General features: G+C 34.6%; 1 protein-coding gene across 4 annotated transcripts in view; it reads left to right on the top strand.

The window, feature by feature from the left end:
- Positions 1-15,459, top strand: part of SLC38A4 (solute carrier family 38 member 4) — a 266,486-nt gene extending 251,027 nt beyond the window's left edge. For all 4 annotated transcript variants that reach the window (XM_053716740.1, XM_053716741.1, XM_053716743.1 and 1 more), the window contains 3 exons: positions 5,775-5,919; positions 8,713-8,810; positions 14,983-15,459. In XM_053716740.1, coding sequence (XP_053572715.1) covers positions 5,775-5,919; positions 8,713-8,810; positions 14,983-15,084 — 345 coding nt within the window. In that variant the 3' untranslated portion in view covers positions 15,085-15,459. The remainder of the gene's footprint in view (positions 1-5,774; positions 5,920-8,712; positions 8,811-14,982) is intronic.
- The last annotated feature ends 3,954 nt before the right edge of the window (positions 15,460-19,413 follow it).

Below are 19,413 nucleotides of genomic sequence, written 5' to 3'. Positions count from 1 at the left end.
ATCAAAGGGCTTGCGGGCCTGATCCGACACTGCGGATCAGGTCCGCAAGACCTCGCTAAATGCGGAGAGCAATACGCTCTCCGCATTTAACATTGCACCAGCAGCTCACAAGAGCTGCTGGTGCAACGCCGCCCCCTGCTGACTCGCGGCCAATCGGCCGCCAGCAGGGAGGTGTCAATCAACCCGATCGTATTCAACCCGGTTGATTTCCGGCGATTTCTGTCCGCCTGCTCAGAGCAGGCGGACAGGGTTATGGAGCAGCGGTCTTTAGACCGCTGCTTCAAAACTTGTGTTTCTGGCGAGTCGATAAATGGGCCTGTTAGATACAAGGTAATTACAGAGGTTAAAACTATATTAATATAAACGTGTTGGTTATCTAAAACTGGGAAATGTTTAATGAAGGGATTATCTATGTTTTAAAAACAATAAAAATTCTGGAGTAGACTGTCCCTTTAATGGTCCTTTAAAGCAAAGCTATAATGTCTAATTTTCACTTGCAATTAGCTTCTCTGATATCCACTTTCCATATAAATATCTGTGAACATATGCTATTGCTTACTTGTTGAATGCCACCTAGAGTATAATTTAGGTATGACACAGACCTGCATATTTTATTTTCTCATTTCCTTAGAGTCTATGAAGCATAGTAAGTGACATGTTTTTGCTATATAATAGAAATGAGATAGTGGTTGGTGTGTAGAGATGCTAAAGAGGCTGAAATGATACATTGGTGGTACAGCATGAACAAATAGGTGGTTAGACTGGGACAAAACAGCAGATTAAGAGGTCGAGAATAACAGGAAACAGGTGGCCACACACTTTATCTGGTGTAAATAATCTCATTTACAGGGAACGGAACTGGCAAGTACAGACATCAATAATGATGGTGATTTATGGCCTGGCTTTTAATAGAAAAACTATACAGTTAGGAAGTATTTTGTAACACAACATATTACATGTTTAAATAACTGCAATGGTTTTATTATTTTATTATAACAGCAGATATGATGTCTGACAACGTGATCCTGTGCTGTCACACACCAAATGTTACATTTTTAATGCACAAATTATCATTAAATACATTTATTTAATTAAAGGGACAAATCAGCTATTCTTAAAGGGACAGTCTACACTAGAATTGTCATTGTTTTAAAAGATAGATAATCATTTTATTACCCATTCCCTAGTTTTGCATAACCAACACGATTATATTAATATACTATTTACCTCTGTGATTACCTTGTTTCTAAGCCTCTGTAAACTGCCCCCTTATTTCAGTTCTTTTGGCAGACTTGCATTTTAGCCAATCAGTGCTGACTCCTAGGCAACTTCACGTGCGTGAGCACAGTGTTATCTATATGACACACATGAACTAACACCCTCTAGTGGTGAAAAACTGTAAAAATTCATTCATATAAGAGGTGGCCTTCAAGGTCTAAGAAATTAGCATAAGAACCTCCTAGGTTTAGCTTTCAACTAAGAATATTAAGAGAACAAAGCAAAATTGGTGATACAAATAAATCGGAAAGTTGTTTAAAATTTCATGCCTTATCTGAATCATTATAATTTTATCTCAGGTCAGATATAAATAACTTCCTACACTGATCAAGCAATCTACATATAGTGTACAGCAGGGTCAGAATTCTGAAGTCTGCAAGATTTGCAACAGTGGAAGACCCCCCACAATTTTCATTGTATGAGGAAATTCTTTTCAAGTATAATGTCCCTTTAAGAACACTAAATACGCAGTAACTAGATCAGCTATTCATACAACAGATTAAAGGAAGTTACTTAAAACCACAGATCAGTAGTAATTGCCGTTTTAAAGCAAATGCTGTTTGAACTCCACCCAGTGCTCCTGTAACAGAAGACGGTGCCTGTAATGTTATCTGCTTCTAGCTAGTGACCTTTAACACACTTTCCTTCATGAATTCAAGTGCAAAGCAGCCACAGGGAAACCTTTAAATTTAGGTCTGAACATTGTGTACTATAACCGTAGCCAGTGATGACTAACATCACTGTACGAATGTGCAGCAGGACTGTCTCTGCTCCCAGGAATGAAGTGTCAAAATAATGTATTTCAATGTTTCAGACATAAAAATACTATGACAATGTTATGTGCATGAGTTATATTATATAAGAAAAAGCACTGCCTATTAAATATTAGCATAATAAAATATAATCTAGTTCTTAAAGTGATGGTAAATTTCAGACTTTAAGAATGTTGCCATTAAAAATATTTTAATGTACAAGCAAACCCTGCATAATTTATTATTTTTAAAATGAATATATATATTTTATAATAAAAGATTTATAATCCTTCTAATTGGTATCTTCTGTTTCTCTTTTGGATGGGCTGTCACATAGAGGGCAGTCCCATCCACTCTCTACATAGGCTTTCTAAGGGATTTCAAAGGGTTGGACTTCAAGACTGTCATATGACACACACACTGATTGGATATTCATTGGAATTGTTACATAAAAAAAAGAGTTCTTCCCAGTGGGCTGGCATAACATTGTAATAAAAGCATTACTATAGGCACAGATTTAACCCCTTTCATGTATAGATTAAAAAAAAGGTACACATGTACTTTTAAATGGCAAAGTTTACATATAAGGCATTTGGTTAGTTAAAGTTTACCATCACTTTAAGTTGCATCCTGCCTCTACTGAGCATGTGCAAAATAGATTTACTTTCTATCTAGCATTATCTGAATAGTAAACCAGCTTGTTACTTTAAAATATTTCTGATTTCAAGCTAGATATATATTCCTGTGCAGGCTACAGCCTCCTTGTTGGGCTGTGACATGAAGTAATTGACACTGCACAAATAAAGTTAAAAATAAAAAATAAACTTTAAACCCTTTTTAAAATGATGAATAATACATATTGCAATGATTTATATTAAGTATAACTCACTGCTTTGTGCATTTTTATTGCAACAGTGAAACAGACTGTTTTACATGCCTTTAGGTAGTTCTGTTTAGGAGCGTACCCAGAAAAATAAATTTAGTTCCAGACAAATTATGCATTAGAAGAAAAAAAAAGATTTCTGTTGTTTTATCCTATATTTGCTTATGGGGTCATTCATAATTTAGCTTAACAAAAATGTCATTTAATAATGTCAATTTAAAGCATCCCCTTACAGAAACACATTTTTTTCCTTTAGTAGAAATGTTTTTTTGTTTTTTTTTAAGGAATAAGCACGTCAATATTATTATTTTTTTTGCATGTAACTGTTAACATAGTTTATAAGGACAGTAGACTCCAAAATTGTTATTGTTTAAAAAGATAGATAATCCCTTTTATTACCCATTTGTCAGTTTTACATAGCCAACACATTTATATTAATATACGTTTTACCTCTGTAACTACCTTGTATCTAAGCCCCATTTGACAGCCCCCTTTATCACATTGCTATTTATTTATTATATATTGACTTGCAATTTAGCCAATTAGTACTGTGTCCAGCAAAACTCGAAGGGAGAGAGCACAATATATGGCACACATGAATTAGCAGTCTCTTGATGTGAAAAGCTAATAAAAAAACATGCGATAAGAGGTTGTCTGTAGTTGCTTAGAAACAGGCAGAAATTTAGAGGTTTAAATGTTATAAAGTATACTAAAGGGACACTAAACTCAATTTTTTTATTTCATGATTCAGATAGAGCATACAATTTTAAAATTTGCTAAATTTTTCTTTTTTCTCTTGCTATCTTTAATTAAAAAGCAGGAATATAAAGCTTAGGACAAGGCCCATTTTTGGTTCAGACCTGGGTTACACTTGCTGATTGGTATCTAAATGTAGATACCAATAAACAAACTCTATCCAGGGTGCTGAACTTAAAATAGGCCAGCTACTAAGCCTTACATTTGTGCTTTTTAAATAAAGATAGCAAGATAATGAAGAATAATTGACAGTAGGAGTAAAATAGAAAAATTGTATGCTCTATATGAATCATGAAAGATAAAAACTGGGTTTAGTATCCCTTTAATTTAACAATGTTGGTTGTGAAAAGCTGGGGAATGGGTAGTAAATGTGTTATCTATATTTTTAAACAATATCAATTTTGGTGTAGACTGTCCCTTTAATGTCTGTGCTATATTGCAAACAGCAATTGTTTGCACACTTTATCTGTCCCAAATTGTCCTTTGAAAAAGTGATTAGATGGTCTCAACATGGCAGCACCTATTGCTCAGGAGAACTGAGTTTCACAAATTTCAGAGATAATTTAGAGGAAAGGGGTACAAAATAAATGTGTATTGCAAAGTGTTTTTTTTTTAATCATTATTACAATATTATTTATTTATAAAATATTTTACCAGGAAGGATACATTGAGATTTCTCTCATTTTCAAGTATATCCTGGGTCCACAAAACATTGCATTGATACAATAGGGTACAATACAATACAAAAACAATATTAGTACATAATATATGCCAAATTTAACATAGAACAGGTAGGACATATAAAATCAACAATGACAGGAGCATTCTGTTTTGAGATATGTAGAGAGGGATCTCTTAAAGGATTTTAGGCTTAGGGAAGGTTTTAAAGTGTGCGGGAGGTCGTTCCATAATTGTGGTGCTCTGTAGGAAAAGGAGGACTGAGCTGCTTTCTTTTTGTATGGAGGCCGACTAAATAATGTGTTTGTACTGGATCGGAGGTTATGGGAGGTGGGAACAGCCGGGGAGAGCATTCTGCTCAGGTAGCGTGGGAGCTTCCCAGAAAAGCTCTTAAACACAAGGCAGGAAAGATGGAGGGTGCGTCTGCGTCTGGATTCCAGCGACAGCCAGTTTAGCTCTTTTAGCAAGTCACAATGGTGGGTCCTGTAGTTACATTGTAGCACAAAGCGGCAGAACGAGTTATACAATGTATTAAGTTTATTAAGGTGAGTTTGTGGTGCAGGTGCATATACTATGTCCCCATAATCCATGATTAGCATCAGCATTTGCTGTACAATCTTTTCCTTTACTGTAGGGCTGAGGCAGGATTTGTTTCTGTACAGGGCACCTAGTTTTGGATAAAGTTTAGATGCAATTATTTATATGTGGAGGCCAAAAGATAGATTGGGGTCTAACAACATACCCAAGTATTTGAAAGAGTTGACTGCGGTCAGTTTGCCAATTGATTTTGTTTTGATGCCTAGATGGGAATTTTGTAGCTTGTGTAATATAGGTCCCGTTCCAAAGATCATTGTGACAGTTTTGTCAGTGTTTAGGAAGAGTTTGTTTTTTGAGATCCACTTTTCTACCTCTGTGAACTGGTCTTGGAGCACTGTCTCAAGCAGCGGCAGATCGGATTTGTTTGCATAGATTACTGTGTCATCTGCGTACATGTGTACAGTTGAGGATTTGCAGATCATTTATGAATAATATGAATAGTAGGGGGCCGAGAATGGAACCTTGGGGAACACCACACGTGACTGGGAGAGGGAGGGAGTCGCTGTCAGAAATGGAGACATACTGTGATCCATCCGATACATATGATCAATATCAAAGTCTTTCATGTCTTTTAAAGCGATTTAAATTAATAACTGTATATAGACTTACAAATTCTTATTATAACTAATATATATATATCCCGCATAACAGAAGGAAAACTTATGTGGGATATTAAATTAATGGAAGCAGTACTGAAGTATTACAATGGAGATGTGAAGTTGGACTATCTGTTTTTACACCAGCTGATATTTTTAAACCTGCATACAAATCTATGAAATGATCCTTTCCTGTAATTTAATACTCTATTACATAATTCTTTTTCTTTACAGATCCGTTCGTCCATAACAACAATGTTATTTCCAGGAAGGCCGTTCAGTCTGTTGAGACATTTCCTGATAGCCTTTGTCCTTCTGGCTCTAAATAACACACTTGTAATATTTGTGCCGACGATTAAAGATATCTTTGGATTCATAGGTACCTATTCTTATTATTATAATCCATTTGCAATATTCTTGTTACTTTTTTACACATTCTATACTGATAATATGTCTTAAACTTACCCACAAGTTTCTGCATATTTAAATAGATACGTTTAAAATAGTGTTAACGTTGCAATAAGAATAGAAACAATGAGATAGGAGCGCCTAAGCAAAAACGAGTTAATCCTGCTGCTAATACAGTTAAACCCCTCAGATTAAACTAAATGTGGTGCCGAAACAAGGGTAGTGTTTAGCAGCGCTAAAAAGAACGGATATGTTAAATTATAATATCGTTTCTGTATATTTACAAAATGTAATATATAAAAAGTATAATAAAATAAGCAAATCAAATTTGAATAACAATCTGTACAATCAATGTAGGGATTTCTCCCAGATTGGACCAATATGACAATATGGTATACATAATAAAAAGGTTTACGTTAAAATGTCAACATTAACGAATGTATATAAGCAAATATTGCATGGAGGATCAGTGATTTAAAACACCATATGCAGGGAGTTACAAATAAAGTGACAGATGATAAATGCTTTTAGTAAAGTGGCAGTTCACAATCCCCTCAGCGGATCTCACTGCGTCCAGAGAGATGGTAGAGGTTATGAGGATAGGCGGTTACCTTTAATGCTCTCCCCTCGGCGGATCTGACCGCATCCAGAGGGATTATGAGGGTAATGGGTTTAGAAAGTTACCTTAGTTACTTCCAAGACTTTAGTAAAGGTTTCTGTGTTTTCCCATTGCTCTATCTTCCTTGTGAGTACATCCAAATATGTATGCAATGCGTGGGCGAGGCTCCGGTTGCGAGCGCATAGTCACCTGACTCTATACTTTAGAGGTTGGATGTCATGTATTAGCCCAAAGTATAAAGATGATAGCGATTGATGCAATGTGCAATCCTCTTAGTGCTTAATCTGGTTTGCTGAAGTGAAGTGTCCTACACCTCCCCCTATCCAGTTTCTAAGAAGCCTTAGGGTAGGTGTTTCGTTTATACAGCAAAGTTACAGATGTTTGCCGTAAACCTCCGATCCAAATAAAAAGTTCCAATAAAACAGCCAAACTGAAATGACTGAAAGTGACGGTAAGTCTGTCTGAAAGTGGCAGCAAGTCCTGCTCTTGTGTTGCAATAAGAACAGACAGAAGATATGGGCCTTAACACTCTTGTAAAATTGAATTTGCACTATAATGTATGGATATGGAAGTCAGTATTAAACTGTCATGATTTAGATTGCAAACAATTTAAAAAAATGTTTCAAATTACTTATGTTATAAAATTTACCTTTTTCTCTTAGCATCCTTTTTTAAACATTTAATCATTAGAAAAAAGGGGTGCCTCATAGTGCAATACTATTTTAAAGTATATCACACATCCTGTGACACTGCTGACAATATGTAAAAGTGCAGTATTGGTGATACAGGTGCTGCTCGCCGGGTGTGACAAATGACCAGTAAAATCTTTATTCAACAGCTTGAAACGAGTGTTGTCAACACTGGCTGTTAAAATGTATCTCTTTTACATAAGATCATACTGAGGTAGGCCCAGGAGTGTGCACAGATTAAGCATTATGTGTTTAACATTATTACAGACATTATGATCATTGTTGCTAGCCCATGAGCTATAAAGTAACCAATACATGTGCACTAGCACAGTATGTTCTTATGGAAAAGAGCAACGTTTCAACAAAGGCAGCTAAAATACGTCAATTTAAAGGTACAGTCTACCATAGAATTGTTATTGTTTTAAAAGATAGATAATCCCTTTATTACCCATTCCCCAGTTTTGCATAACCAACAGTTATATTAATGTACTTTTTACCTCTGTGATTACCTTGTATCTAGGAACCTTCTTCCAGCCCCCTGATCACATGACTGTGACTGTTTATTATCTATTGTCTTAAATATAGCATTGTTTTGTGCTAGATCTTAAATAACCCCCTGTGCCTGAACACAGTGTTATCTACATGGCCCACGTGTACTTTGTCTCTTTGTGTTGAAAAGAGATTTAAAAAGCATGTGATAAGGGGAAGCCCTCAAAGGCTTAGACATTAGCATATGAGACTACCTATGTTTAGTTTAAACTAAGAATACCAAGAGAAAAAAGCAAATTTGATGATAAAAGTAAATTGGAAAGTTGATTAAAATTAAAAGTCCTATCTGAATAATGAAAGTTTAATTTATACTAGACTGTCCCTTTAATAATAAAACTCAATTGATGCTTTGTTTTTTTTAATTATTTAAGGTGTCTGAATCATGGAAGCTTCATTTTTATTTCCTAAGTCCCTTTAAAGTGACATAAAACCTAACATTTTTCTTTCGTGATTCAGGTAGAACATACATTTTAAACAACTTTCCAGTTTACTTCTATTGTCTATTATCAAATCTGCTTCATTCCCTTTGTATACCTTGTAAAAGGAGCAGCAATGCACTACTGGGAGTTAGCTAAACATTTCTAGTGAGCCAATGACAAGAGGCATATATGTGTAGCCACCAATCATTAGCTAGCTCCTAGTTGTGCATTGCTGCTCCCAAGCCTACTCAGGTATGCTTTTCAACAAAGGACACATAGAGAACATAACATAAGTAATAGAAGTACATTCTAAAGTTGTTCAAAATGATGAGCTCTAAATGAATAATGAAAGTTTAATTTTTACTTTACTGTTCCTTTAAGGGCCACATCATTTTATATATATAAATATATATTATAACTAGTTTATGTTGCAGTTTACTAGAATATTCTATGTGTATCAACTAACGTTATTCTTTCTCTCACAAAAGGTGCGTCAGCTGCAACACTGTTAATATTCATTCTTCCAGCTGCTTTTTATTTGCGAATAGTGAAAAAGGAGCCTTTCCGTTCACCACAGAAAATTGGGGTAAGTTTTCATGAGTTTTCAAGGCTTTAGTAAATAGATTTAGGGAGGTGGAGCAAAGTTGCATTGTCCACAAAAAGCTGACATAAAATGAAACAGGATTACCAATTTTGTTTAATTCTCTTGGTATCTTTTGTTGAAGGAGCAGCAATGCATTACTGTGAGCTAGCTAAACACACCTGTAAGCCAATGGCATATATGTGCAGCCACTAGTCAGCAGCTAGCTCCTGAGCCTACCTAGGTATGTTTTTCAAATAAAGATACCAAGAGAACTAAACAAATTATATAATAGAAGTATGTTGGAAAATTGTACTCTCATGAAGGAAATATTTTCAGTTGTATCTCCCTTTAAAGCTTGAAACTAAGCTGTAAACTGATGAAATGATCATAAAACAGCTGAAACACATATAAAATGGCACTAAATGTAATGGGCCAGATTACAAGCGGAGCACAAAATATCCCTTACGCAAGTGTGATATTTGCGCTCCACTCAGTAACACTAGCGCATGCAAATGAGAGCACGGTTCCATAGGCTCACAATGGGAGCCTCGTTCTCATGCCATCAGACACGACATGAGAACAAAGCAGCTAAGGGGAGTAAGTCGCGCAGCGATGGTCAGAAAGTATTAAAGATATATGTATATGAATGTATGCACATATATTTATTTGTATATATTGTATATGTGTATATACACACATTAACACATAAATATATAATATATATGTATATAAGCATATACAGATATATTTATAGAGAATACATAGTTCCCCATAGGCCACAATGTAAAGGCATTTTTCAGTGCCGTTTTTTTTATAACACCCCACACGCTCACTTTAAGCCCATAAAACTGCTTTGTGCAGTCATTTTTATTAAAAAATAAAGATGCTAATATTTTTTATTTGTAACAGGGATATGCACACTTAATTTGGGGGGCAATTGGGAGACCTTTTTCAAATTTAACCAGAGGTCTGAGCTTGAATTTGCCCGTTTACAGGCACGTGATAAATGAGTGATCCATTTGTAATCTAGCTCAGTATGTTTTATTTTACATTCTGGCAATTTTAATGTAATAATATTATTGTATTTTAAATGCTATCATATTGTATTTTGATATAATACCATATTTAATTGTCAGAATTTTTCTACATTTTAATATGCATATTTTATTTTCTGCCCCTGTCCAAATTGTCATTACAACACCTGTATTTGCTATAAGCTATCGCAAATGTAAAGCATGAGTTAAATAAAAGGTTTACCGATTGAGTCAGATACACAGATGCAGCAGGATTTTGACCCATTATAAGCATTATAGACTTTTTCTAGAAAAAGAAAAATTGCACTGCAGGATTCATATTTAACAAATCTGTAATACCTAAAGTAAATCTCTATTTTTTATTCAACATGCATTTCAGTTTATCTAAATGACCTAGGAGACTGTGACTCCTCTGTAACTAATATGTTGTTTTTTAGTTTCACCACAAGGGGGAGTATGGCCACCTTGCAAGAAATTCTAAATAGCAGCTTCTTAGCCTAATTTGAAACAAACTGGTGCTCATTATTTTTATTGTTGAGTTTTGAAATTACAAATCAGTTCAAAATAATTTAAACATTTTTGTTAAAATATTTTTTTTCCTTCCATTAAAAAAAATAAATGAAAATATTTTATATGCAAATAGATACTGTTTTATTACTCTTGCGCCCTTTTATCTTTTGTATTCTATTGCCTGCTTTACACAAATTAAATGTTTGCCTCTGCAAAGGATACTAAATAGTAAACATACAGGACTATAGTCCATGATCTGCTACCAGTTACAATGTTGTGCTATGCAAAGAAAATATGTTGTATCAAGTTCCTTTTTTAGTTTAGAAAAAATACCATAAACATTTTCAGCTAGATTACAAGTGGACCCGCTAATTTATCTCACGCCCATAAATGGGAAAATTTGCCCGTTTACAGGAGCGTGATAAATAACCAGTGGCTGGTTATTGCTACCACAAGCTTGCGGTAGAAATTAGTGCTCCGAAAATTAACCAGAGGCCATTTGCCCCCAAAATAAAGCATATTGTGGGTTTTTATTAAAAAAATATGTAGCTTTTTATTTATTTATTTATTTATTTATTTTTTAAATAAAAACAAACTGCACAAGCAGTTTTTAGGGGTTAAAGTTGATGGGTGTGGGGTGTTGTTACAAAAATTTTCAGTCTATGGGGAACTGTGTGTTCCCTGTTATTATATATGTATATGCATATATATATATATATATATATATATATATATATATATATATATATATATATATATATGTGTGTATGTATGTATGTGTGTGTATATGTATGTATGTATATGTGTGTGTGTGTGTGTGTATGTATGTATGTATGTGTATGTGTGTGTATATGTATGTATATGTGTGTGTGTGTGTGTATGTATGTGTGTGTATATGTATGCATGTATATGTGTGTGTGTACAGGGAGTGCAGAATTATTAGGCAAATGAGTATTTTGACCACATCATCCTCTTTATACTCCAATCTGTATAGGCTCGAAAGCCTACTACCAATTAAGCATATTAGGTGATGTGCATCTCTGTAATGAGAAGGGGTGTGGTCTAATGACATCAACACCCTATATCAGGTGTGCATAATTATTAGGCAACTTCCTTTCCTTTGGCAAAATGGGTCAAAAGAAAGACTTGACAGGCTCAGAAAAGTCAAAAATAGTGAGATATCTTGCAGAGGGATGCAGCACTCTTAAAATTGCAAAGCTTCTGAAGCGCGATCATCGAACAATCAAGCGTTTCATTCAAAATAGTCAACAGGGTCGCAAGAAGCGTGTGGAAAAACAAAGGCGCAAAATAACTGCCCATGAACTGAGAAAAGTCAAGCGTGCAGCTGCCATGATGCCACTTGCCACCAGTTTGGCCATATTTCAGAGCTGCAACATCAATGGAGTGCCCAAAAGCACAAGGTGTGCAATACTCAGAGACATGGCCAAGGTAAGAAAGGCTGAAACACGACCACCACTGAACAAGACACACAAGCTGAAACGTCAAGACTGGGCCAAGAAATATCTCAAGACTGATTTTTCTAAGGTTTTATGGACTGATGAAATGAGAGTGAGTCTTGATGGGCCAGATGGATGGGCCAGTGGCTGGATTGGTAAAGGGCAGAGAGCTCCAGTCCGACTCAGACGCCAGCAAGGTGGAGGTGGAGTACTGGTTTGGGCTGGTATCATCAAAGATGAGCTTGTGGGGCCTTTTCGGGTTGAGGATGGAGTCAAGCTCAACTCCCAGTCCTACTGCCAGTTTCTGGAAGACACCTTCTTCAAGCAGTGGTACAGGAAGAAGTCTGAATCCTTCAAGAAAAACATGATTTTCATGCAGGACAATGCTCCATCACACGCGTCCAAGTACTCCACAGCGTGGCTGGCAAGAAAGGGTATAAAAGAAGAAAATCTAATGACATGGCCTCCTTGTTCACCTGATCTGAACCCCATTGAGAACCTGTGGTCCATCATCAAATGTGAGATTTACAAGGAGGGAAAACAGTACACCTCTCTGAACAGTGTCTGGGAGGCTGTGGTTGCTGCTGCACGCAATGTTGATGGTGAACAGATCAAAACACTGACAGAATCCATGGATGGCAGGCTTTTGAGTGTCCTTGCAAAGAAAGGTGGCTATATTGGTCACTGATTTGTTTTTGTTTTGTTTTGTTTTTGAATGTCAGAAATGTATATTTGTGAATGTTGAGATGTTATATTGGTTTCACTGGTAAAAATAAATAATTGAAATGGGTATATATTTGTTTTTTGTTAAGTTGCCTAATAATTATGCACAGTAATAGTCACCTGCACACACAGATATCCCCCTAAAATAGCTATAACTAAAAACAAACTAAAAACTACTTCCAAAACTATTCAGCTTTGATATTAATGAGTTTTTTGGGTTCATTGAGAACATGGTTGTTGTTCAATAATAAAATTAATCCTCAAAAATACAACTTGCCTAATAATTCTGCACTCCCTGTATGTATGTATGTATGTATGTATGTGTATATATATATATATATATATATATATATATATATATATAAACACATAACTATATATGTATATATTCATATATATTTAAACCTGAAGCCCATCAATGAGTGACTTACCCCTTTCGCTGCGCTAGGTCTCTATTGGAGCCTAGGGAAGCGTGGTCTCATGAGCACAAAAGCTTCCCTGCAATGGTCACGTTGACATTGCACATCACTTGTAATACCCGCGCACTTTTGCATGCAATGGTATTACAAAGTGAGAGCAAATATCTCCCTCGCAAAAGCGATATTTTGCGCTCCACTTGTAATCTGGTCCTATATATCCGATTTTCTTATGTCATATTTCAGTATATTAATGCACAACAAAGCTGGCCACTAACAGCGGGATACTAGATGTTTTTTTGTGGGTGGTGAATTTGTAAAACTTGCTTGAGCTTGCAGTGCACACCCATACAATGGATTTAAATCAGTTAGTCATGGAGTTTGTATTGAGTTTATCATGTTCTTGCTTTATAAAAACTGAACAGCAGAGGGCAGGATATTATAAAAGAAGCAAAATTGCACAAAGAAAATGCTTTACTATGTTGGAACATTGTTTTATTGCACTATTACTCGCATATAACTATGTGTTTAACACCTGAAAAGAGGTTAAATTCATAGTTAAAGGGACACTGAACCCAATTTTTTTCTTTTGTTTTTCAGACAGAGCATGACATTTTAAGCAACTTTCTAATTTACTCCTATTATCAAATTTTCTTCATTCTCTTTGCATCTTTATTTGAAATGCAATAATTTAAGTTTAGATGCCGGCCCATTTTTGGTGAACAACCTGGGTTGTTCTTGCTGCTTGGTGGATAAATTCATCCACCAATAAAAAAAAGTGCTCTCCAGAGTTCTGAACTAATAAAAATGCTTAGATGCCTTCTTTTTCAAATAAAGATAGCAAGAGAACTAATAAAAATTGATAATAGGAGTAAATTAGAAAGTTGTTTAAAATTGCATGCTCTATCTGAATCACGAAAGAAAAAATTTGGGTTCAGTGTCCCATTAAAAGTCAGCTCCATAGCAGCAATGCACTAATGAGATCTAGCTGAACACATCTGGTAAACCATTGAACACAAACATATTTATGTAGTCACCAATCACTAGTAAGCTACGTGTAGTGTGTTATTGTTCCTGAGCTTACTTAGGTATGCATTTCAACATAAATAACTACATTTAGCCACCAATCAGCAAGCGCTACCCAGGTGCTGAACCAAAGATGGGCTGGCTCGTAAGATTACATTCCTGCTTTTTCAAATAAAAATATCAATAGAATGAAGAAAAATTGATAACAGGAGTAAATAAGAGAGTTGCTTAAAATTGCCTGCTCTATCCAAATCATGTCCCTTTAAGATTTAACAGCATGCATGATTATTTTGCAGAACAAAATTAGTGGTATGTTAAAGGGACAGTCTGCACTAAAATTGTTATGGGTTAAAAGATAGATAACGCCTTTACTACCCATTCCCCAGCTTTGCACAACCACTAATGATATATTAATATACTTTATAACATTTAAACCTCTAAATTTCTGCCTGTTTCTAAATCACTACAGGAAGCCTCTTATCACATTCTTTTTATTTGCTTTTTTTACAACAGGAAACTGCTAGTTCATGTGGGCCTTATAGATAACATTGTGTTCACACCCGAGGAGTTATTTAAGAGCTAGCACAACACAGTACTAAATGCAAGTCAATAGATAATAAATAAATAGTCATGTGATCAGGGGGCTGTCAGAAGATACTTAGATACAAGGTAATTACAGAGTTAAAAAGTGTATTAATATAACTGTGTTGGTTATGCAAAATGGGTGAATGGGTAATAAAGGGATTATCTATCTTTTAAAACAATAACAATTCTATTGTAGACTGTCCCTTTAATACTGCTGTAGAGAATGCCATTTTAAATAATTTTCCAATTTACATCTATTATCTAATTTGCTTTGTCCTCTTGGTATGCTGTGTTCAAAAGTGTTTTTCGGTAGGCTCAGGAACAGCAATTAACTACTGGGAGCTAGCTGCGCATAAATACCTCTTTTTCAACAGCTCACCTTACATTTGGTTCAAATAAAGTATATATATTTTTGTCTTTGCAGGCATTTATTTTCCTTATAATTGGAGTGATATTTATGATTGGAAGCCTTTGTCTCATCGTATCGGACTGGATTCAAAACCCTTCCTCTTCTAAACACCATTAAGCCTTTTAACATTCAGAGAAACTTTTCCTTGGAAATACAGCTGGATGACTTTTTTTCATGCCAGTGTAAACAACTGGAAAATAATTAGACTCCAAAAAGGATGCCGAGTCCAAAGACTTTTTATGGTACCAAGATGTGAAACACAATTCATTTTTACTTAGACTTTGTTATTTATGTATTGAAAAAAATATTATTACTATTTTTGTATCTAGATATTTTAAAATGGCACTCGTTCTCTGTGTAGCTTTGGTACAAGTGAGTACTCAAGCAAATGAAAAGAAATAATTGCTGGATACAAAAAATGCCTTTAACAGTACTGGAATTTATGTGACCAAAAGTGTTTCTTTGCTAACAATGAGAGATTTTTTTATATAATGATGGTGTCTTTCTGAGTTTTATTCACATTACTTTACATGTTTGTAGTTTTATATATATATATATATATATATATATATATATATATATATATATATATATATATATATATATATATATATATATATATATATATATATATATATTAAGAAAAGTGTGTTGTAAGAATTAGTGTATTCACATTATATAACCAATCTACAAAACGGCTTGTCAGGTATTTATAGTGTATTGACTACGTATAATGTTTCTAAGTTCCAATTTCCTTGGTCATGATAACAATACAAGATTTTAGTCAATCCAAATTTTAGCACAAAACTAAGACATCTACTGACTGAGGAAGATTTCACCACCTGTCAACCGACCTTTTGTTAAGTCAGCTAAAATAGCTAACTTGGAAAAAAATGTTCAAGTCAGCTATTTTTGCAAGGCAATTTTGTTTAACCGAACTATAGTAAGCCTCAGGTTTAAAATCAATTAACAAATACAGTTGTCTGTCATTTTAGAGCAGTTTGGACTGGAAAAATTAATTAAATAATATTAAAGGATCTTTAAATGCACGATAATAGCATAATCATCAAATTGAAAATAGAAAGGCAATGTAATAAAACCTAATTCAGTTTTCAAATGAGAAGTGGATTTTTCTTCTGCCAACGTTCATGGTTTCTTTTCAGTCCTCTGTCCCTGTATCATGTGACATTTATCGGCCAATCGCAGACCCATATACATATATAATATGAACCCTTACCCATGCTCAATAAAATATGACATTTCATACTGTATGTACAATTAAATAACATTTAATTTCATATTATTTTTATTTAATGTACAATCTGATGTTATTGTATTCAAAATATGCTATTATTGCATTATAATGCCATATATGTATTTTGGTTTTATCTGTGTTCTACCTCCTAAGTCATTTCATGAATGATTTTACTCAATTTAAAGTGATTTGAAACCAAGCAAATTCTTTAAAGCCAATCAGAAATCAATTTAAGCAAGTTGGATAAGAAGTTAGTTAAACCTGGTTTCTTTTAAAGTCAGCCAAAGTCACTTGCATTGTTTTGACAGTTTAAATTAATGTGGGTAGCTGGTAATATTTTGGCTGACTTGATACAGCAGAGTTTAACTGACCTTTTTCAAAACAACCTTTTACCCAAGTCGTTTAGAAGTTCACAACTTTGTGGCTAGGCCCATAAGACAGAATGAGACTCACAAGCACTTGTACTCAAACAGAAATATATCCTCAAATCCTGGCTTGATCTTGTGACCTGAGGATAAGTGTTGGGACCACAACATAAACCTCACATGAAACCCCCATGCATAAAAAACTAAATTTGCAAATCTTGAGAAATCATTTGTTATACGTAAGTCAAATCACTCTTCCATAAATATATAAAAAGTGTTATCTCTTTTTTAGATTTGTGGCATCTTTTGTCATGAAAATAGTATCACACTCTTTTTCAAAGGTATAGAATATTTGTACTAATGAATCAAAGCCACAAATCTCCACCATCAAATGAACTAGAAAACAATTACTGCCTTCCTTCAGGTATAATGATCTCAGAGTACGCTGGAACTCTTTGCTTAGCTAGATTAGTATAGTGCAGTTTTGCTAATGATCTTTGTGTACGAGGCTAATCTTTACTTAGATTAATATGGTGCAGTTTAGCTAATGATCTCTGTGTACGATGGAACTCTTTTGCTTAGGTTAATATGGTACAATACCGTTACATTACGCATGGTTTGAGTTGATGTTAGCCCCAAAGCACTAACACGGTACGGCAGCAAGAAGAGGGTTATCAAGCTTTGTCTTTTTTTTTTTTTTTTTTTTTAAATATTGGAGCTGTGAATTTTTTTCCATAAATTACCATACTCGTAGGTGCTGTGGTATAAATATTTGTATTTTTTTCTTGAGCTAGATTCAGTGAACAATGTTTATACAGATAACAGTTTTGTCTTCCAGAATGATAATAAGAAATGTAATGACAGCACTTGGGATATGGAAATATTAGTATTTTCATATTTATGTAAAGGATACAGAGTGGTCAGTGCAGGAAACTGGTTTAAAAATATTTATGTATATAATAACGGAACTGTATCAATTAGATGTTTAGCGCTAGTACACTTTTCTTTTGTAATAAATATTAATGTTTATCTCATCTTTCATGCATTTTTCTATGTTTAAATGTTTGGTTGGGATGGATTAAAAATGTATTTGTATTTTTAAAAAAACCTTAGTCTTTATGGAAACCAGTAGGTTACATAACACTGCCTGTTGGTCTATATATATATATATATATATAAATCAATGTAAATATTTGCATAGGAAATTAGTACATCTAAGCAAGTATCCCCGCTTGCTTTTCCCCAGAAATTCTTAATATACAATGTTTCCAATGCACAAGAGAATTGTGGGTAAGATATGCAAATTAGATATGCAAATTCTCAGTTTTTTGCTTCAAAAATACTGTTTTGACACAGCGATCCTTTTAAACAGAATTATGACCGCAAAACATAACTCATGGAACTCATCAGTAGGAGATAGATTTCTGGTTGCTGCATTGGAAAAGCTATTTTCATGGTTAAACCAAAATTCATTAAAATTATGGGGGGAGATAAAAAACTGAAATTAAAATCCTCCATGTCTCAAAATTAAATCAATATAAATATTTGCATAGGAAATTAGTACATCTAGGCAAGTATCCCCGCTTGCTTTTCCCCAGAAATTCTTAACATACAATGTTTCCAAAGTATGGGGGAGATCTTTTTTAATCTCCCCCCATCATTTTAATATATATATATATATATATATATATATATATATATATATATATATATATATATATATATATATATATATATATATATATATCTGAAAAGGTAACAAATGGATCTGCCTATCCAGAGACCAGCAGTCATTGCAAGTTTCCCTCATGAGCTCACTCACAGCCTGAGAGAAGCTACCGCACATTGTATAAATGTATATGCAGTAGCTTGTCTCAGACTCTGAGGAAAAAGGTTGCATATAGGGGCAGCTGGCAGCTGCAGATGAGTGACACTTTTTAACTTAAAAAAAAAAAAACTGGAAACTGATGTTTTCAATCCTTTTTCAGGGGCTATTGTGGATTACTGTTAGTAAAGTTTTTGCTGCTGTAATTTTTTTGAATAGATAATTATACAATGGGATATTGTAGATACGTCAATAAGAAGCCATACAAAAGAATATACAGAAATGTACATAAATATCACAATTAATACAGATGAGTATTCTCTATTATTTCATATGTAGAAACCCATCTTTGTTATCCATACTATATTGTATGCGCTTGAACCAGGGTTGTTTATTATTTAACTATTGGGTTCTGTGTATCTCTACTTGTGAAGAGTTTTGTTAAATTTATGGTGGACTCAGTGGCATCACTAGGGGGGTGCGGGCCGCACCTGGGTGACACCCTCAGGGGGTTATACAAATATTATTTTTTTTTTTTTTTTTTTTTATTTATTGAAATTAAAAGAAATAAAACGTTGAGATGCATAGATTTTTTTTATTAGAGGGGCTGGCATTTGTGAACATTGGTGGGACTGGGGAAGTTGTAGACACACAATTTTTTTGCCCCTTGAGCCAGTGCTGCAATTTCAACAAATAGTTTTCCCGGCTGCTTTTGCTTGTTTGTACTTTGCTTCTCCCCTGCCCAATTTCTCTATGAATGTTGTGGGCATGCCATGGGGCTTGCAAAGTTGCGCTGCTAGCCTGAACCTGCCTGCCTATCTGTGCTCACTGCTCGGTGACATGTGGAGCAGTGGAGTCACTCACTGCTGTGCTGTCTCTCTAAACGGGAACTGGGAAATCGTGAGGGGATGCCTGGCACCTGACCGCATGACTGTTTGACACTGTCTCTAAAGTGAAGGAGCCACGTATGATGCCCACCAGACCTTTACGGTTACGGTACA

The sequence above is a fragment of the Bombina bombina genome, chromosome 6, assembly GCF_027579735.1.
Source record: "Bombina bombina isolate aBomBom1 chromosome 6, aBomBom1.pri, whole genome shotgun sequence".
In the NCBI taxonomy this organism is placed as follows: domain Eukaryota; kingdom Metazoa; phylum Chordata; class Amphibia; order Anura; family Bombinatoridae; genus Bombina; species Bombina bombina.
The sequence above is the reverse complement of the archived record's forward strand: the minus strand, read 5'-3'. Positions and strand labels throughout refer to the sequence as shown.